Below are 20000 nucleotides of genomic sequence, written 5' to 3' on the forward strand. Positions count from 1 at the left end.
TAGATTTACAGATCTGTCGATTAAATCAACTAATCGATTAGTCGGTACAATTGAATGAGTGTTAGTCGACTAAGAAGTTCTTCAATCGAGCAACAGACAGCAATAGCCCAAATTCTTTCATATGAAGGGACAAAATGTATCTGGATGGAAGGCCAACAATAAATGTTGATGTTGAAGAATTCCATAATTCATGTAATTTTTCGTAGATAAAACGTACGTATTTAATTTACAGGGAGCTTTGTAAACATTGCCGTAAAACTCAGATTAATCACTTTTTATTGGCACAAAATGTATGTTTTGTAGTCATTAGGATTTTACAGCACTTTCAAAATAAGAGGAGAATAAGCATGAGCATATCTCGTTTTCAGCCACACAGAAACATAGGATGGATTACAGTGAACAGATGATGTAAAATAAACACTTTACAATAAACTCAATGAGGATCAAGTTGTACAGAAATATATAATCAATAATCTAATGGTAAACCAAAGGTTAGCCCCTCCCACCACCAAAATCTACTTAAAGCTGCTGTCAATCACAAACTCAATGACAGGTTGGAGACAACATCCAAGGATTGGTATCGTTACTCGATACCTTTTAAGTTTCCCAACGTAATAACCCAGTAGTATCACAACTTCTGCTGTGTAACGATACCTGCAATTGATTTATTTTATATTTTTTTAATCGCTTTGCTTAAAATTCGTCACACACAGACACCCTTGCACACTGAGTCCGATGCATATTAATTGATCTGACTCTCTCTCCTTCTCCCTCACTTCATCCCTTCATCCCGCTTCTCTCCATTGACAGCAATGTTACCTCTCTGTCTGTCTGTCTCTGTCTTTTTGTCTTTTTCTCAGTCAGAAACGCAAAAAATTGAAACCAATTTGAGATATATATATATATATATAAAGTTTAACACGGAGGTCCGACCCATCTGTCGTCTCTGCTGTGCTTATTTTCAGTGCTTTGTGTCTTTTATAAACCAAATCAGTAAATTTTTTAGAACAATAAACTTTGAAATGATAGAAAACATTCAACACACGTTATTGATTTCTGTTAGTTTGTACTATGTTAACATTTTTGATTCAAGGGTTAGGGTGTGCACCTCGTTAGACTAATGGTGCATTCAATTGCACTTTGTCAATTTTGAGAAACTCAAACTGTTGTTGTAAAGTACCATTCTGCCATCTAGTGGCCGTTATTGTGGCATTGCCCTCCCTGTTAAAAAAAAGAAGTTTAAATTGAATCGATTTGTGAATTTGGAGAATCTTGAAACCCCTAATCTGAACTAATTGATGATTCCACACCCCATTGTCTTTGTTTGTTGTAGGCGGTCCTAACATATTGGGGGGCTGGCCCGGGATCACGCCTTCACTAATTCACCCTCTTAGATCAACGTCCTCATCAAAACAACATAGTGACATGTTCCTTAAAGACTTCATCACATCTTGAAATACACTGATAGATGTTCATCATCATCATCTATTTCTGTTTTACAGTCACACAGACCTTCACTGGTGAAATTATGAGTTCATCACAAGTGTCAAAGTATGGAAACATCCTCTCAGTGAAAGTGTGTGTGAAGGTGTGTATGTGTGTGTTAGTATCAGGATCAGAGAACGACAGCTTTCTTCTGTTCCAGTCCAGAGTCACTCTGATCCTCTGGAGCTGCTTCTTAAATGGGAGATCGGTGTCTGGATCTGATGGTGACTCGGCTGAGTATTCACCATATCGGTAGCACAGTCTCCATGATCCAGACTGTATGTCTCCCTTCCTCTGGACAGACTCTGCTATCACACCCAGTGAACAGTATGCACTGTCTCCAACCTCGACATCCCAGCTGTGAGTCCCTGAGTTAAAGCCCTCAGAGCCCAGGACAGAGTAGTAGAAACTTTCATCCATCCTCTCTGGATTATCAGGAAGCTGCTGTTCCTCTCCTTGTCTCACACTGGTCATATCTTCAGACAGGATGAGTCCTGCACAAGCAGTGTTTGGGTCCAGAATCAGAGGCGTGTAGGAGACCACGTCCTTCATCTTGTTCCAGATGTTGAAGCTCAGGTTGCCCAGGTGTTTGGCCTCGTCTATCAGAGCTCCTGAGAGCAGCTGTGGATCCTCCAGCAGGGGGCTCTGCTGGACTCTTTCCACTGCAGCCTTGTAGTTGATCAGGAATGAGACGTCTTCAGCTCTCAGCTGCTCCTCTGTGGCTCTGACTGTGTCTGAAAGAGCTGCTATCTCTCTGCTCAGATCCTCCATCTTCTCCTTCATCCTCTGACTCTTCTGCTCCTCTTCCTCCCTCAGTGCAGCCATCCTGGCCTCCTCTTCCTCTTCTAGAAACTGGTGAAGTTTCTTAAACTGATCCTTAATCTGCGTCTCTGTGCGTCGAGCCTGGACCTTTATGTGTTTTGCTGTTTCATCACACTTCTCTTTAACTTCTTCAAAAACCTTTAACTTCTCCTTTAAGGGCTCCAGAGTTTCCTGGAGTTCCTTCCTGTGTTGTCGTGCAGCTTCATCGATGGGTCTGATTATGTGGTTGGAGTGTTCTTCTGAATGCAGACAGATGACACACACCGGCTGCTGATGGTCCAGACAGAAGAGTTTGAGTTTCTCAGAGTGCAGACTGCAGAGAGCCTCTGAAACTCTCTGATCTCTCTCCTGTAAAAAGGCCTCACACAGGTTCTTCAACACCAGGTTACAAGCTGGTTCTGACTTTGAAGATCTTCTCTTACAAACTGGACACTCCTTGACTGATTTCTCTGTCCACCAGCTCCGCAGACAGTCTTTACAGAAGCTGTGGCTGCACGACAGAACGACAGGATCTTTAAAGACTTCATGGCAGACAGGACAGCAGAGATCTTCCTCTAATCTGGAAGCCATTTAGTCTCTGAGTGAGGGGAAAGAAGATAATATAAGGAAAACTTTGTCTGTTAGAGCAGTGGTTCTCAAACTTTTTTCAATAATAAACCCCCATTGAAATACCGTAAGTACCCCCAGACCAACAATTTTAAAAGATCAACTCAAAGACCCTGCATTACTCCAAAGTACCTTTTTAGGGTTCTCGTTTGAAAGTGTAGTGAACAACACGTAATAATGAATTAACATGTTCTTTTGCTAATGTTAAATATCTACACAGCTAAAAGACATATTAAGCATCACAGAGATTAATTTTGTTCACCAACATTAGCTGATGTTAGCATCTCTGTGTTGCCAGATTTCGGTCCTTCGATTTACCTGATGAAGGTCTGAGACCGAAATGTTGTATTTTTCTTCTAAATAAATTATTGCTTGCGTAATTGGCAGTGTGCGGGATTTTCTCAAAAAAATTTTGATCTGCTACTTTTGATCATATCCTACGCACCTGCCCGACAGAAGAGGTGTACAAAAAGGCTTTCCTACGGTCCTGAGACAGAAACGCGTCTCAAACAAAGTTACTTTTCTTCAGATTTGTCCGTCTGAAATATAACATGTTAGTGTCACAATGTTCTGGAGATATGTGGCTTGTTGAATAGAGGTGGTTCAGTTCATGAAAAAACATCTGAGCCGTTGGTTTGGCTTGTCTCAGTTCGGAGTCTGTCAGTACACGGTTAATGTGCACTAACTACGTACTGCCGTAGTGGCCACTTTGGACACCTACAGTACAGGCCAAAAGTTTGGACACACCTTCTCATTCAATGTGTTTCTTTATTTTCATGACTATTTACATTGTAGATTCTCGCTGAAGGCATCAAAACTATGAATGAACACATATGGAATTATGTACTTAACAAAAAAGTGTGAAATAAGTGAAAACATGTCTTATATTTTAGATTCTTCAAAGTAGCCACCCTTTGCTTTTTTGATAACTCTGCAAACCCTTGGTGTTCTCTCAATGAGCTTCATGAGGTAGTCACCTGAAATGGTTTTACCTTCACAGGTGTGCTTTGTCAGGGTTAATTAGTGGAAGTTTTTCCCTTATTAATAAAAAAGCAAAGGGTGGCTACTTTGAAGAATCTAAAATATAACGACATGTTTTCAGTTATTTCACACTTTTTTGTTAAGTACATAATTCCATATGTGTTCATTCATAGTTTTGATGCCTTCAGTGAGAATCTACAATGTAAATAGTCATGAAAATAAAAAGGAAACGCACTGAATGAGAAGGTGTGTCCAAACTTTTGGCCTGTACTGTATGTTAAAACACTTACCGGAAATGACGAGCGGGATGAGAGTGACGACCTCAACCCACGGCAGCTGATTGGACGAACGCGTCACGTGGGTCTGGCTGCTCCCGAATTTCCAGACAGACTCTAATGGCGTCTCGTTCAGAATCCGATCTCATATTGTACTAAAATAGTTCACCGAAACGTGTTTCTGAAAACATTTGAAGAGAGAACTAGGCTGTGCAGTTGCTGAATCTGTCTTCATTTCAGATCGACAAAGGTCAGTTTAACAGATTTTCGTCAGATTTTGAGAGGCGCCGAGCCGACCTCAAGTGGCGTGCTGCAGCTGCAGGTCAGTTCACGTGAAGAAATGTAAAGTGGGAGAGATAAGGAAAGCTGCCTGGAGTTGGAGGATGCACTAGCGCCGTTTATAGTATATATTTATTACATTTTGGTTTTCATGTTACCTATGATGACAGAGGAAATAAAACCATAAATAGAACTGCTGCTGTGTGCAAGCATTGTGCAACATGCATGTAATATGCTGAAGTATATTTCTGGAGTGTTAAAGATTAAAAGAAAAAATAACAAGAACCGAAAACCGTGATACGAACCGAACCGTGGGTTCTGTGAACCGTACCACCCCCATTGTTGAATAATGGCTCCAGTATTTACTTTGGTGACTACGGGGCGAAAGAATCGCTCGTAATCGGTGTTCACGTTCGCTTCTCCCGCTGGAATCAACACAATCAGGACCTGCTGCTAGTCTCCTAAAGAGGTGTGGACAAACCCACGGGACATGGACGTCGGGCGGCCTCTAGCTCACCCAGTAAGAGCGTGTAAGGGTAAAGTAAGGTGAAATGGAAAAGCCCACGTGACACAGATATTGGAAACTACTCTCAGTTGGGGTGTCTTGGTTCTAAACCGTCTCTGGTTTGAGTCATAGAAATACAGTATCTCACCAAAGTGAGTACACCCCTCACATTTTAGTAAATATTTCATTATATCGTTTAATGGGACAACACTGAAGAAATGACACTTTGCTACAATGTAAAGTATTAAGTGTCCAGCTTGTATAACAGTGTAAATGTGCTGTCTCCTCAAAATAACTCAACACACAGCCATTAATGTCTAAACCACTGGCAGCTAAAGTGAGTACACCCCTATGTTAAATTCCCATAGAGGCAGGCAGACTTTTATTTTTAAAGGCCAGTTATTTCATGGATCCAGGATACTATGCATCCTGATAAAGTTCCCTTGACCCCCCCACATCATCACATACCCTTCACCATACCGAGAGATTGGCCAGTGGTTTAGACATTAATGGCTGTGTGTTGAGTTATTTTGAGGGACGGCACATTTACACTGTTATACAAGCTGTACACTTCATTGTAGCAAAGTGTAATTGCTTCAGTGTTGTCCCATTAAAAGATATAATGAAATATTTACTAAAATGTGAGGGGTGAACTCACTTTTGTGAGATACTGTATGTCTTTGAAAGTTGAGGCTCAGAAGCAGAAACTTCCTCTAATCTGGAAGCCAGTTAGTGTCTGAGTGAAGCAGAAAACACAGACAGCTCAGCCACTCCCTGTTCCCTGAAAACTTACGTTCACTTTGAGTCTTTGTTTCTATAAAATCTCTCGTTCAGTCTGTGGATTCAGCAGCTGGTTGAAGTGGTAGTGCTCCCAGTACTCCCAGTACTCCCTCCTGTAGCTGTCCTCTCTCAGAGAAAGTGGTGGTTTAGTCTTTAGGTGAATCTTATCGTCCGTCTGTCAGAGAGAGAGAGAGAGAGTGTGTGTGTCGTCTCAGTGAGGCAGAATAACTTCCTTGTTCCTGGTTTGTCTCTGCTGAGTCATGACGGGTGGAGCTTCAGCCAGTTTTACAGGCTGAGTTTCATTCAAACTGACTGATTGGTAGGGATCGACCGATGTGGATTTTTTTATTTTTTATTTTTTTTTCCATCAGCCTTAGCCGATGACCGATATGGGCTGCCGATTTTCTTGATTTGGTGATGGTGATTTCAGGGCTGTTTCATGTTAAACTAAAAGGATCTTACTCTTTAACTAAAAGGTCTATCTCTGTAGGGATCCTTTCCATAATGTTCAATAAGCAAAGTATTATATTTTGTGTGATTATACTGTACATGTTCCTGATGTTGTGTGTGTCCTCGTGTCTCCTCAGATGGGTTCTCAGTACAGCCAGCAGCAGCAGCAGCGTGGGTGGTTACTGTCAGCCAGGCCAGCCTCCGTACTTCAGCCCTCCACAGCAGCAGCCTGCCGCCCCGAGCCAGCCGCCATACATGCAGCCACGCCCGCTGCCACAACAGGTATGCCTGAAACTACATAACTGTCTGAAATGTTTCACAATAAAAGCCTAGGAATGTGAAATAAGGTTGTGAGAAAGTTTTGACTTTGCATGAATCAACAAATCAACCAGAAGACAAGATAGCAGGAAGGTTTTCTTATTAAAATATCGTCAAATGTGAAATCGGAGGCAAACTAAAGCCACTATTAGAGAGACAGATCTGTATTTAACAGTTCACGCTGGATGATTGTAACCCAATCAGACTGCAGCTCAGAGACTCTCTGATCTTTTGGCCATCTTCGTCCTTTCTCGCCAGGTTTTTCTAGACCAGACTGAAATAAAAGCAGGTGTTTGCGGAGAGGAAAACTCAGTCGAAGCCTAAAGACATTTAAATAGGGATGCACCGAATCCAGATTTTTTGGGGTGTGCTGACTCCTCCTCCCATCCTCAGTCCATGAACCCAGTAAACACATGAATGAAGTAAAACCGAGACTGTCCTTCCTTTGCCGTACCTGAAGTTGCTGCATTCTGGCTGCTGTCTGGAGATTCCTTTTGTGCACAACTCGTATTCTTTCAGATGTTTCAGACCAGATGTTGTAACAGCGGCCATGTTGTGTATAGTTTAGGGTCCTCGCCACCACCAGACCAATCAGCATTGAACAGATATAACTCGTAGCTGGACTTGAATGGCCTTCTTTTGATTGAAAGTACTGCCAAACAACAACTTTTTCTGCTCATCAGATCCATGTCCACTTCCTCACAGCCTACTGCTCACCAGATCCATGTCCACTATCTCACAGCCTACTGCTCACCAGATCCATGTCCACTTCCTCACAGCCTACTGCTCACCAGATCCATGTCCACTTCCTCACAGCCTACTGCTCACCAGATCCATGTCCACTTCCTCACAGCCAACTGCTCACCAGACCATGTCCACTTTCTCACAGCCTACTGCTCACCAGATCCATGTCCACTCTCACAGCACTGCTCACCAGATCCATGTCCACTTCCCACGCTACCAATCCTGTCCACTATCTCACAGCCTACTGCTCACCAGATCCATGTCCACTTCCTCACAGCCTACTGCTCACCAGATCCATGTCCACTTCCTCACAGCCTACTGTTCACCAGATCCATGTCCACTTCCTCACAGCCTACTGCTCACCAGATCCATGTCCACTTCCTCACAGCCTACTGCTCACCAGATCCATGTCCACTTCCTCACAGCCTACTGCTCATCAGATCAATGTCCACTTTCTCACAGCCTACTGCTCACCAGATCCATGTCCACTTTCTCACAGCCTACTGCATTGAACGCTCCACCTACGTAAACACCTTCCCCTAATCAACGGCGCTGTCGTTACGATGACCAGCGTAGCGCAAACTTAGGGCTCGGTTCGCTGGGAAAAAATTCTAAGGTTCGGCAGAAACCCAACCCTCTAAAAAGCCCAATATTCAGCAGAGTCAGAAGCCCAGTCCTGGATTCGGTGCATCCCTGATCTCTACTATCTATCTAAGGAAGTCTGTTCCGTAAGTGTTCAGAAAACATGCACAAACATGGACGAAATGCAGAGTACAGACAGAAGGCTCCCTCCAAATATGTATCTTACGTTGAGTATAAGTGAGCGTTAAAAGTGACAAAGAGCTCGCTCCAGAGCGACTACTAAATGGACATTGAGGCAGGTTTGTTGAATGGTCCCAGTGAGGGTAAAGCTCTCTTTGTTCGTCTTGATTCAGGAGGTGCCTCAGGAGGCGTATGGGGGGCGCGGCCAGTCTGCTGCTATGACTCCTGGGAAACCGAACCACGAGGAGATGAGTCTGAGCCAACAGGAGAGGCCGTCCAGCCTGCCGGTACGTCTCAACACAACCCCAAAACAATAAACAGGCATTCAAGTAGCTTGTTCTCTGAGGTCTGGCTGTTAGGGTTGCACGATATTGACAAAATGTGTTGTATTGTAAATGTATTAATTTCAATATCTTTAAACGTATGTAAAATTACAAAAGTTATGGGAAAACACATCAAAATAGATTCATAACAAATGAAACAAGTTTTCTTACAACACAAGGTCATATTGGACTGGTCCAACATGAATAAATGTATAAATAAGGACCATGTCTACAGAACAGGACATGTTCTACTGGTTGTTACAGTATAAAATATATAAATAAAGAGAATAGGACTTTTCTTTCGCTTTTGTGATTCGTTCCGTTTAGTTGTCTCTATCTATTTCTTCACTTACACTGTCACTGTGTCGAAATATGCACACGCGTGGTACGCTCCATAATAGCCTGTATACTAAGATATGTATATGGTAACTGGCCAATGAAATGATGATCATTAAAGCATTTCAAGCTCTAAATCAAACACAACTAAGCCACACAGCGCTCCACAATATAAACCAAATATTGCAGCCCCTTTCGATATAATATTTCGCAAAGTGATATTGCGATAACGATATTGAGCAGATATATCATGCACCCCTGCTGTCTGTCCACACCAGCCAGCGTTGGCAGCAGTGTTTCCCCTCAGTTTGTGTGCGTATTTAGCTGGAGGGGTTTAGGGTTTTTCAAGAAAAACTCAAATGCAATTTGACTTATTTTGAACCGTTATTATCACCATATCTTTGTCTAGAACGTTGGGAAAGCTAGAGCAGATAATATATAAATAACTCAGAAAGCTTAAAGATAAAACTCACTAAAAAAAAACGCTCAACTACAAGCAGAATCAATCATTAGTTTGATCATTTTTTTCAATGTTTTTGGTGCTTTTTTTTTTCTGCATTTCACATTCATTTAGCTTACAGTGATTCCCAAAACGGCTCAGGTGCTGCACCCAAGACTTCTAGTGGCGGGAAAAACCCTGAACTGTGTTTCAGGTCACTGGAAAAAGATATTTTAAGAACTCCTGCCAGGGTGATACTGGGAAACATTTGATCTTTTAGTGTTGTCGTGGAGACGTGCTCTCTCTCTCTCTCTCTCTCTCTCTCTCTCTCTCTCTCTCTCTCTCTCTCTCTCTCTCTGTCTCTCTCCTCTCTCTCTCTCTCTCCCTCTCTCCTGTGTCATTCTCTCGCCCTCTCTCTCTCTCTCTCCCCTCTCTCTGTCTCTCTCTCCTGTGTCACTCTCTCCCTCCCTCTCTCTCTCGCTCCCTCCCTCTCCCTATCTCTCCCTCCCTCCCTCCCTCATCTTTTTTCCTCGGAGCCTCCTTTTGAAGTCGGTGGTGCTGATGCAGTTGCCATGGTGACAGGCGAACGGGGGAGACGGTACCATTTGCTGAAAAAGAATTAAAAAAAATTTTAAATCTGCAGAAATCAGCTGCAACCGAAAGCCTCGCAAACATACTCTTTCATAAGTTCCTTCTGTTCATTTCTGTGTTTAGTATTCATCATTTAGCTGATGCAGTTAAGTGCCTTGCTCAGAGACACATTGGCTGATTGGGAATCAAACCCAGATCTCCCACACCAAAGGCATGTGTCATATCCACTGGGCCATCACCTCCCAAATAGTCGGCAAAGATCTGACAGGCTGGTTCTTTTCACCTCGTCAACATCAAACTTCAATCCCTTCTTCAAGGTTTAACACTGGAGCAGCGCTGCTGTTTGGAAACACACACACACACACACACACACACACACACACACACACACACACACACACACACACACACACACACACAGCTACACACACACACACACACACACACAGCTACAGACACAGCTACACACACACACACACACACACACACACACACACACACACACACACACACACACACACACACACACACACACACACACACAGCCACACACACACACACACACACACACACACACACACACACACACACACACACACACACACACACACACACACACACACAGCTACACACACACACACACACACAGTTACAGACACAGCTACACACACACACACACAAACACAGAAACACACACACAGACACACACCTACATACACACACACACACAGACACACACACACACCTACACACACAGAGACATACACATACACACACACACGCACGCCTACACACACACACACACACACAGATATGTGTGTGTCTGTCTGTCTGTGTTTATGTGTCTCTCTGTGCGTGTGTGTTTGTGTGTCTTGCACGCAGCAGCTGATTGGCTGAGCTGTTGGCAACTAGCAGAGGGAGGGAGGGAGGATGGGCTGCTGCTTTGTGATTGGCTGGCTCGAGGCCCAGGGGCAGATGGGAGATTTCAGCGCAGTGCTTCTCTCATTTGACTGTCCTCTTTCCTTTCATGCCTTTCTTTCTTTTTCTTTCCTCTCCATCTCTTCGTGTGTCTCACATCTTTTTCCTTTTCTTTCTTCATTCTTTCTCATCAGCTGATTGTGTTTGAATGAGTAGACCGAGTGCAACAGGAAGTGAAGGACGCCTCTCCTGGGTGTACGTTAGGGCTGCACGAGACGGGAAAATATGTGATATGTAGGGCTCAGCGATATGAAGAAAATCAGATATCGCGATGTTCTTGTCCTGACACCTCGATGCTTGGTGCTTTAACAAAATATCTTCACAATGAGATTTAAGATATGTAATCTGTAATAAAGTCAAGGTAAAAACAGCTAGAACAGTCTGGTAACACAGAACATGACATCACTTTACTGTAATGCAGCCTTTAAAACCAGGGAGAGACAACACTTGAACCATTTACGATATTACGATTTCCAAAATCTAAGACGATATCTAGTCTCATATCACGATATCAATATAATATATATATATATATATATATTACCCAGCCCTAGTGATACGCAATAACATTTAGGAGTTATTAAAGTGAATTCAGTTCCCCTGCTTTCAGTATTCTGCTAAAGTACCACAAACTATGGCTTATTTAGAAATAAATACTTTTAAATCCAAAAAACATCGTTCTTGTGCCTTAACGAGACCTCTGAAAGTAACTTTTAAGACGTGCTTGAAGGTAGCACCGGAGAATTTCTGTTTACTGTTGCCAAGCAACCAGGAGTAGGCTATAGGCACGCACCAGGAGCGCCCATCAAGCGAGTGCATGTCTCTCTCTCGTAGCTAATGGGACTGTGGGGTGAGGGTCTGTTTCTTTTCTTCTGACAGATTAAGCTGCAGAAGAACTCTGTTCATCCAATCAAAAGGCTTCGATGCGACTCATAACTCAATGAGATGTGTAAATGAACAGAATAACAGCTGCAGCCTCTTGCGTTGTGTTCCAGGATTTATCCGGCTCCATCGATGACTTGCCCACGGGCACCGAGGCCGCGGTGAGTTCAGGGGCGTCGGGCTCCGGCAGCGCTCAGGGCGACCAGGGGACCCCGGCTCGTTCTCCGTTCTCCCCCCACGTCTCCCCTCGCCTCCCCCCCCCGCCAGCTCGCTCCGGGCCCTCCCCTTCCCCCTCGCTGTCCCCCGCCGGCTCCAGCAGCCAATCACGGTCCGGACCCATGTCCCCCGCCACCAGCGGACCAGGTAGGATCGTGATGTCATTTCCTGTCCAACTCTCCAGCTGCTGTTTTATTTTTAAAAGTTTTGTAAATTGTGAGACTGAAGACCACCAAGTATTAATGGGCTGATATTAATGTGTGTGTGTGTGTGTGTGTGTCTGTCTGTGTGTGTCTGTGTGTGTGTGTGTGTGTGTGTGTGTGTGTGTGTGTGTGTGTGTGTGTGTCTCTCAGGCTCTCAGTTGGCCCCTCAGCTCTCTGGTCCTGGATCAGACCTTGGTCCTCATCCCTCCCATTCTGCCATGACCCAGGACAGAGGTACGACCCTCATCTTCATCATCTTCATCTTTAGAGCTGCAAGCTCTGTGTGTCTGTTTGTCTGTCTGTGTGTGTGTGTGTGTGTCTTTGTGTGTGTCTCTGTCTGTGTGTCTTTGTGTGTGTCTCTGTCTGTGTGTGTGTCTGTCTCTGTGTGTGTGTGTCTGTCTCTGTGTGTGTGTGTGTCTGTCTCTGTGTGTGTGTATCTGTCTCTGTGTGTGTGTGTCTGTCTGTGTGTGTGTGTGTGTGTCTGTCTGTGTGTGTGTGTGTGTCTGTCTGTGTGTGTGTCTGTCTGTGTGTGTGTGTGTGTGTGTCTGTCTGTCTGTCTGTCTCTGTGTGTGTGTGTGTGTGTGTGTGTGTCTCTGTCTGTCTGTGTGTGTGTGTCTGTCTGTCTGTCTGTCTCTGTCGTGTGTGTGTGTGTGTGTGTGTGTGTGTGTGTCTCTGTCTGTCTGTGTGTGTGTGTGTCTGTCTGTCTGTCTGTCTCTGTCTGTGTGTGTGTGTGTCTGTGTGTGTGTGTCTGTCTGTCTGTCTGTCTCTGTCTGTGTGTGTGTGTGTGTGTGTGTGTGTGTCTGTCTCTTGTGTGTGTGTGTGTGTGTGTGTGTGTGTGTGTGTGTGTGTGTGTGTGTGTGTGTGTGTGTGTGTGTGTGTGTGTCTCAATGTCAGCATGTGTGATGTCAGCTTGTTAAATGTGACTATGTTGTAGTTGTGGAACAAAACGAGACCTGTGATGACATCATCTTGGACTTTTTGGGAAACCCTGATCCATATTTTAGAGACAGAACAACTCATCCATTCATCCAGAAAAGAATCCACACATTAATCCACCATCAAAATACTGATAAAGCTATAATCATCTTCCTGTGTCTTTTGATAAATAAACCACAGGATGTCTCTTTAGATGGAGCTATGCTAACAGTTTCCACCTGCTTCCAGTCTTTGTGCTAAGCTAGGCTAACACAGCTTCACTTTTCCTCCTTTGTTTTTCCTTCAGGTTTCCCTCCCTCCATGCAGCGAAGCACTTTGGGGCATCAGTTTGACCCCCAGCAGTCGGCACCACCCATGTCCCCTCACACAGCGCCAGGGGGGCCCATGCACCACGGCTCCTACCAGCAGGGAGCCTCCTACGGCCAGTATGGCCCCCCAGGTAACACAACTGTGTCCATGCTCGGGTACTTTTTGGCAGAAGATCTGTTTAAGTAGAAATATAAAATAACTTGTAATGTTGTCAGTTAATTTAATGGCGTAAAACCTAAAGGGTCCTATCTTGCACCCAGTGCTGGTCTTACAGGGAGGTGTGTTCAGGTGCATTCTGGGGCGGTGCTGGTCTTACAGGGAGGTGTGTTCAGGTGCATTCTGGGCGTGCTGGTCTTACAGGGAGGTGTGTTCAGGTGCATTCTGGGGCGTGCTGGTCTTACAGGGAGGTGTGTTCAGGTGCATTCTGGGCGTGCTGGTCTTACAGGGAGGTGTGTTCAGGTGCATTCTGGGCGTGCTGGTCTTACAGGGAGGTGTGTTCAGGTGCATTCTGGTTGTGCTGGTCTTACAGGGAGGTGTGTTCAGGTGCATTCTGGGGTGCCTGGTCTTACAGGGAGGTGTGTTCAGGTGCATTCTGGGCGTGCTGGTCTTACAGGGAGGTGTGTTCAGGTGCATTCTGGGGCGGGTCTTACAGGGAGGTGTGTTCAGGAGCATTCTGGTTGTGCTGGTCTTACAGGGAGGTGTGTTCAGGTGCATTCTGGGCGTGCTGGTCTTACAGGGAGGTGTGTTCAGGTGCATTCGGGCGCTGGTCTTACAGGGAGGTGTGTTCAGGTGCATTCTGGGGCGTGCTGGTCTTACAGGGAGGTGTGTTCAGGTGCATTCTGGGCGTGCTGGTCTTACAGGGAGGTGTGTTCAGGTGCATTCTGGGGTGCTGGTCTTACAGGGAGGTGTGTTCAGGTGCATTCTTGTGCGTCTGGTCTTACAGGGAGGTGTGTTCAGGTGCATTCTGGGCCTGCTGGTCTTACAGGGAGGTGTGTTCAGGTGCATTCTCGGCGGCTGGTCTTACAGGGAGGTGTGTTCAGGTGCATTCTGGGCGTGCTGGTCTTACAGGGAGGTGTGTTCAGGTGCATTCTGGTTGTGCTGGTCTTACAGGGAGGTGTGTTCAGGTGCATTCTGGGCGTGCTGGTCTTACAGGGAGGTGTGTTCAGGTGCATTCTGGGCGTGCTGGTCTTACAGGGAGGTGTGTTCAGGTGCATTCTGGGCGTGCTGGTCTTACAGGGAGGTGTGTTCAGGTGCATTCTGGGCGTGCTGGTCTTACAGGGAGGTGTGTTCAGGTGCATTCTGGGCGTGCTGGTCTTACAGGGAGATAGAGCTGGGCAATATATCGATATTCTATCGATATTATGATATGAGACTAGATATCGTCTTAGATTTTGGATATCGTAATATGGCATAAGTGTCTTTTCCTGGTTTTAAAGGCTGCATTACAGTAAAGTGATGTCATTTTCTGAACTTACCAGACTGTTGTAACTGTTCTATTATTGGCCTTTACCCATTTTATTATATCCACATTACTGGTGATTATTGATCTAAAATCTCATTGTGTAAATATTGTGTGAAAGCACCATTAGTCAACGCTACAATATCGTTATGTATCGATTATCGAGGTCAAAAATATTGTGATATTTGATATTCTCCATATCGCCTCAGCCCTACAGTGAGGTGTGTTCAGGTGCATTCTGGGAGTATTGCTATCTTGAGGCAGTGGGAAGTGATGACTCCATTGGTCTAAAGTCAATAACTCAGCATCTCGTTGTTATTTCTGCACTTCTGGTTGGATGCAAACTGCATTTAGTTGTCTTTGTACTTGTACTCTGCACAATGACAATAAAGTTGAATCTAATCTAATCAAGCTTTTCCCTCCTCTCCCTCTTTAGGTAACTACCCTCGACCCCCCCACTATGGCGGGGCCCCCAGTGCCAACTACAGCGGCCCGGGCCCCGGCTTAGCCAACAGCCTGGGTTTGAACGCCAGTAGTCCCATGCACGGCCAGGGCCCGTCCACTCCGGCAGGTCGCGACCCTGGGCCCGGAGCCGGGGGCCGGCCGTACCCCGCCGGAGGAAGCACCATGGCCCCCACTTCCCCCGGCATGCCACAGCCGGCCGGGCAGGGCATGGGGCCCCCGGGGCCCAACGCCAGCAGCAAACCGCCTGAGGTCGGCCCCAGCGCCGGGCCTAGTGCCAACTCCAACACCGCCCAGAGCAGGTGAGTCTGGAACACCAGAACTAGTCCAGGACAGTTTAAATATTCTTTCTTTTTAAATATATGTATGAATTGGTTGTTAGGGTAATTATTTATCAAAGAATAGACACAAAGAAACGCTGAAGTTCTTCTCAAAGTTCATTTTTACTTGCGCAAGCAAGGAGCCAGTTTACAGCACTCACAACAAAGTACAGACAGTGACTAACGAAAGCCTTCTACAGCAGCTTTTCATAACAATAAGTTGAATTTATACAGTGCTTTTCACGAACTCATAGTCGCTTTATGATTAAGATGAAGTCCTAATTAGGGATCGACCGATATGGATTATTTTAGTGCCGATACCGATTGTTTTTTTTCTTCATCATCCTTAACTGATGACCGATACGGACTGCCGATGTTCTTGAGCCGATTATTTGGAGCCAATACTGCTTCAGCTCCCTCAATTTACATCATAAAAATGTAAAACCTGCCACACTGGATTAGTTTTCAGAATCTGCTCTGCCATTTCTCTAAAAATAATAAAAACAAAAACACAGATCAGCGTCACTTCTGCAATCATCTTACATTCATATCACCCACATTGTGTGTGCAATGTGCATCATATGGACGGGTGCACTGCATATGGTTAACTGTGCAATGTGCATCATATCCTACACACACACACACACACACACACACACACACACACACACACACACACACACACTCTCTGACCCAAGAGCCACCTCTCCACCTGGTACTGAAAAACAGTCTCTAACGTACACATACACCTGAACTATAATGTAATCAAAGCTTAAGGTAACCATTTGTGTGTCCAAGTCCCCGTCTCATGACTACACACAACTCACACATATTATAAACTCTTTATACTGAGAATAACCCATCTAGTTCGTAGAAATATGTCTACACCTCCTGTCTAAACCCTGGTTTCTTTTCTGTGGCGTCCAGGCAGGGCAGCTACCTGGGCGTGGCCCCGATGGGAGGAATGGGAGGAGGCCCGTACAGCCAGCCAACAGGCAGCAGCTCTGGGAGGATGACTCCGCAGGGACCCCCCTACAACGCTACAACCTCAGGTAAGACTCGTAGACTGTAACAATAATGGCCTCAGCAGCCGAGCTGGCACCCTCGGTTTGTGGACTGCCATATGGAAGCCTCAAGTTTGCATTTTGGTATGTTGAAGCTAGAGATGTTCCGGTATCGGTTCCGATACTGCCTAAAACGCTGGTATCGGTATCGGGAAGTACTGGAGTTTATGCACTGATCCAATACCACGTAATAAAGCCCTAAAGAAAATCTACGTTAAAGTAGTTTATTTACAATCTTTTTCCGTTATAACTGACTGTAAAAACTGGAGAATAAAAGAAAGTTCTGTGGCATTCATTTTTTGTGTTTGTTCATGTTTCACAAAGAGTTTAACCTGAGCCAGACCAACAACAAAGATAGAAATCATATCACATCCATACAGGGACAGTAGTATACAGTTGTTAAAACATAATAAAATATATGACACACTGGTCTCGGATCGGTACTCAGTATCGGCCGATACGCAAGTTCAGGTATCGGAATCGGTATTGGGAAGCAAAAACTGGTATCGGACCATCTCTAGTTGAAGCCATAGACTCTATATATAAACTGGACCAGCAGGTCCCGTGTCTCTGGTCTGAGACCAGTGAAGGATATCAGAAGTCTCTTTCCCGGTGCTGGCTGAGCGTTACTGAGCAGCCTCCAACTGAGCTTGAAGACGTAGATGTGACGTGAGCAACCTGTCTGAAAGTGTGAAGTCTTCTGGTAGCTGTGCCGAGAGAAATCTCAATCATTCCCAATCTTACAGAGACGGAGAGCGTAGGTATATGTAAGGAGATGACATAGACACAGGCTAATTACTGATCACTAACATGCTAGTTAACATTAGTCATTTACTTTTACTAAAAACCTAAACAGATAATGGAAGTCCAAACTGCCTGTGAGCTTCTCCTGTACTATAACGGTAATTCCTCTACTGTGTGATAGTAAGTCTCGTGGTTAACCACAGTCGTTAGCCTATTGTTATAAAAGCGTCTGCTACGGAGACATAACGTGAGGTACAAGGTAATGGAGCCTTTTATACATTGTCGTGTTTCTTTAGAAATAAACAACGGACAAATAGTCTTTAAACGCTTCAGATGTAAAGTTATTCTCTGTCAAAGTGACGTCAGAATGAATGGGAGTCAATGGGATGCTAACGGGAGGTGATGGCTTGGTAGCATCATAATGAATGGGAGTCAATGGGATGCTAACGGGAGGTGATGGCTTGGTAGCATCATAATGAATGGGAGTCAATGGGATGCTAACAGGAGGTGATGGCTAGGTAGCATCAGAATGAATGGGAGTCAATGGGATGCTAACGGGAGGTGATGGCTTGTTAGCATCAGAATGAATGGGAGTCAATGGGATGCTAACAGGAGGTGATGGCTCGGTAGCATCAACATGGCTCCATAGGAGCTACGCTTTGTGGAGGCTAGCTTACTCCCCACTTGGTTGAAGCCAGAAGTGACCATGGCTCATTTGTCTTCCAGGCGCCATGATGATGATGATGCCAGCAGACGGGACAGGACGGGGCGAGCTCGGCTACGAACCGCCCAAAGCCAAGGTGAGTCCCGTGGGCTTAGTTGACCAATCACAGTGGCTGTGTGTTCGGCCAGTCAGATGCCTCCTAACAGCACTGATGCAGCTTTTTGAATGGCTGTGTTGACTGTTTTTTGTTCAGGTTCCTGTTCGACCCATTTTACGAAAAGACGCAGAGTGGAAGATATTAAAAACATGACATTTCGGTCTACAGTTGCACTGCTACGTTGGTATTTTTTAAGTGCAGAAATAACTGTTGCTTTTTTCTGTTTTTGTCGATTTAAAAAAAAAAAAAAAAATTAAATCTTTTTAATAGTTTCTTTTACTTTCTTTGATGTTTTTTGGGGGTCATAGTTTGTCATTTTAAGGTACATTTTTTCCTTGCTCCCCAAAATCATCCTTTGACACACGCACACACACCTACACACACTACACACACCTATACACACACAGTCACACAGTGAAAAAACAGACACACACACACCTACACACACAGACACACACACACACACACAGTCACACAGTGAAAAAAGAAACACACACCCACACTACACACTTACACACACTACACACACACACACACACACACACACACCTACACACACACACACACACACACACACACAAACTACACGTACAGTCACACACAGTGAAAAAACAGACACACAAACAAACACACACACATGCACACTACACACAGACACACACACACAGACCAACATACATGCATTAAAATTTTGTTTTTGCTTTTTTTCTGTATTTGTCTGGGTTTTGGGACATTTTTGTTGATGTTTTTTAACCTTTTAGTTGCTTATTTCGGTGTGTGTGTGTGTGTGTGTGTGTGTGTAGCTCTTTTTAGTTTCCAGCCGACAGCGAGCGTCCCCCTCTCAATGATCAGAAAACACACCCTGTCAGCCTTTCTTTCAGCGCCCTGTGTTTGTTCCTAGCAGGAGATCTTCCACTAAGAGATAACAGGACGGTACTGAGGAGTTAGTTTACAGCAGCAGCACATAGTCATTATTTCCTCTGGCTGGCTCGGAGAGTGTTACTGAAAACCTCCCAAAATACACAGGTAGTTGGTTGGTTAGTCAGTCAGTCAGTTAGGTAGGTAGTTAGGTAGGTGGTTGGTTGGTTGGTTAGCTAGTTGGTTAGGTAGTTAGTTGGTTAGGTAGTTGGTTGGTTAGTCAGTTAGGTAGTTAGTTGGTTGGTTAGGTACTTGGTAGGTTAGTCAGTTAGGTAGTTGGGTAGGTAGGTAGTTAGTTGGTTAGGTAGTTGGTTGGTTAGTCAGTTAGGTAAATGGTTGGGTAGGTAGGTAGTTAGTTAGGTAGTTAGTTAGTTGTTTGGTTAGGTAGTTGGTAGGTTAGTCAGTTAGGTAGTTGGGTAGGTAGTTAGTTAGTTGGTTAGGTAGTTGGTTGGTTAGTCAGTTAGGTAGATGGTTGGGTAGGTAGGTAGTTAGTTAGGTAGGTAGTTGGTTAGGTAGTTGGTTGGTTAGTCAGTTAGGTAGATTGTTGAGTAGGTAGTTAGGTAGGTAGTTGGTTAGGTAGCTGGTTAGTTAGTCAGTTAGGTAGTTGGTTAGGTAGTTGGTTGGTTAGTCAGTTAGGTAGTTGGTTGGTCAGTCAGTCCCACCGTTAGGGTTGTTTTGTGTGGTTTCGTCGCTCTGAGGTTTCTAAAGCTGCGACTTCTCCTTCCACACACACACACACACACATACACACACATACACACAGGTCTACTTGTTGTCCCCAGAGTCAGAACTAAACAGGGGAAGCGCCGTTCAGTAGAAGAATCGATACAGCAGAGTATCGTGATATTTTCCGTGGCCATAATGTATCGATACACAGACACCAAGTATGGATCTGTTATGACATATGTGTTGGTCAGTCTGTCTGCTTGATAATCCCCATTTTGCACCAATACAATTGAAGAGAGATGACCAATCAGAGACATCTATCTTTT

The 20000-nt window shown here is 44.7% G+C and overlaps 2 protein-coding genes across 2 annotated transcripts in view; one reads left to right on the forward strand and one right to left on the reverse strand.

Annotated features, from left to right (window-relative positions):
• LOC120546451 (AT-rich interactive domain-containing protein 1B-like) overlaps positions 1-20000 on the forward strand; it is a 75296-nt gene that overhangs the window by 18892 nt on the left and 36404 nt on the right. Inside the window, 8 exon segments of the mRNA XM_039781380.1 lie at positions 6321-6465; positions 8181-8294; positions 11670-11919; positions 12126-12209; positions 13198-13350; positions 15116-15443; positions 16389-16513; positions 17996-18069. Of these exon segments, the coding sequence (XP_039637314.1) occupies positions 6321-6465; positions 8181-8294; positions 11670-11919; positions 12126-12209; positions 13198-13350; positions 15116-15443; positions 16389-16513; positions 17996-18069 (1273 nt within the window).
• LOC120546650 (nuclear factor 7, brain-like) lies at positions 260-5961 on the reverse strand. The gene is made up of 2 exons (XM_039781759.1): positions 5747-5961; positions 260-2884 (listed from the first exon to the last, which is right to left on the reverse strand). Exon 2 carries the CDS (start codon positions 2875-2877, stop codon positions 1486-1488), a length of 1392 nt encoding a protein of 463 aa, XP_039637693.1. The 5' UTR covers positions 2878-2884; positions 5747-5961; the 3' UTR covers positions 260-1485.

Source organism: Perca fluviatilis, chromosome 18 (genome assembly GCF_010015445.1).
Source record: "Perca fluviatilis chromosome 18, GENO_Pfluv_1.0, whole genome shotgun sequence".
NCBI lineage: Eukaryota > Metazoa > Chordata > Actinopteri > Perciformes > Percidae > Perca > Perca fluviatilis.

Bases quoted from the DNA above. Each gene is read 5' to 3' on its own strand.
- LOC120546650 (XM_039781759.1), bottom strand. From the start codon at position 2,877: ATGGCTTCCAGATTAGAGGAAGATCTCTGCTGTCCTGTCTGCCATGAA.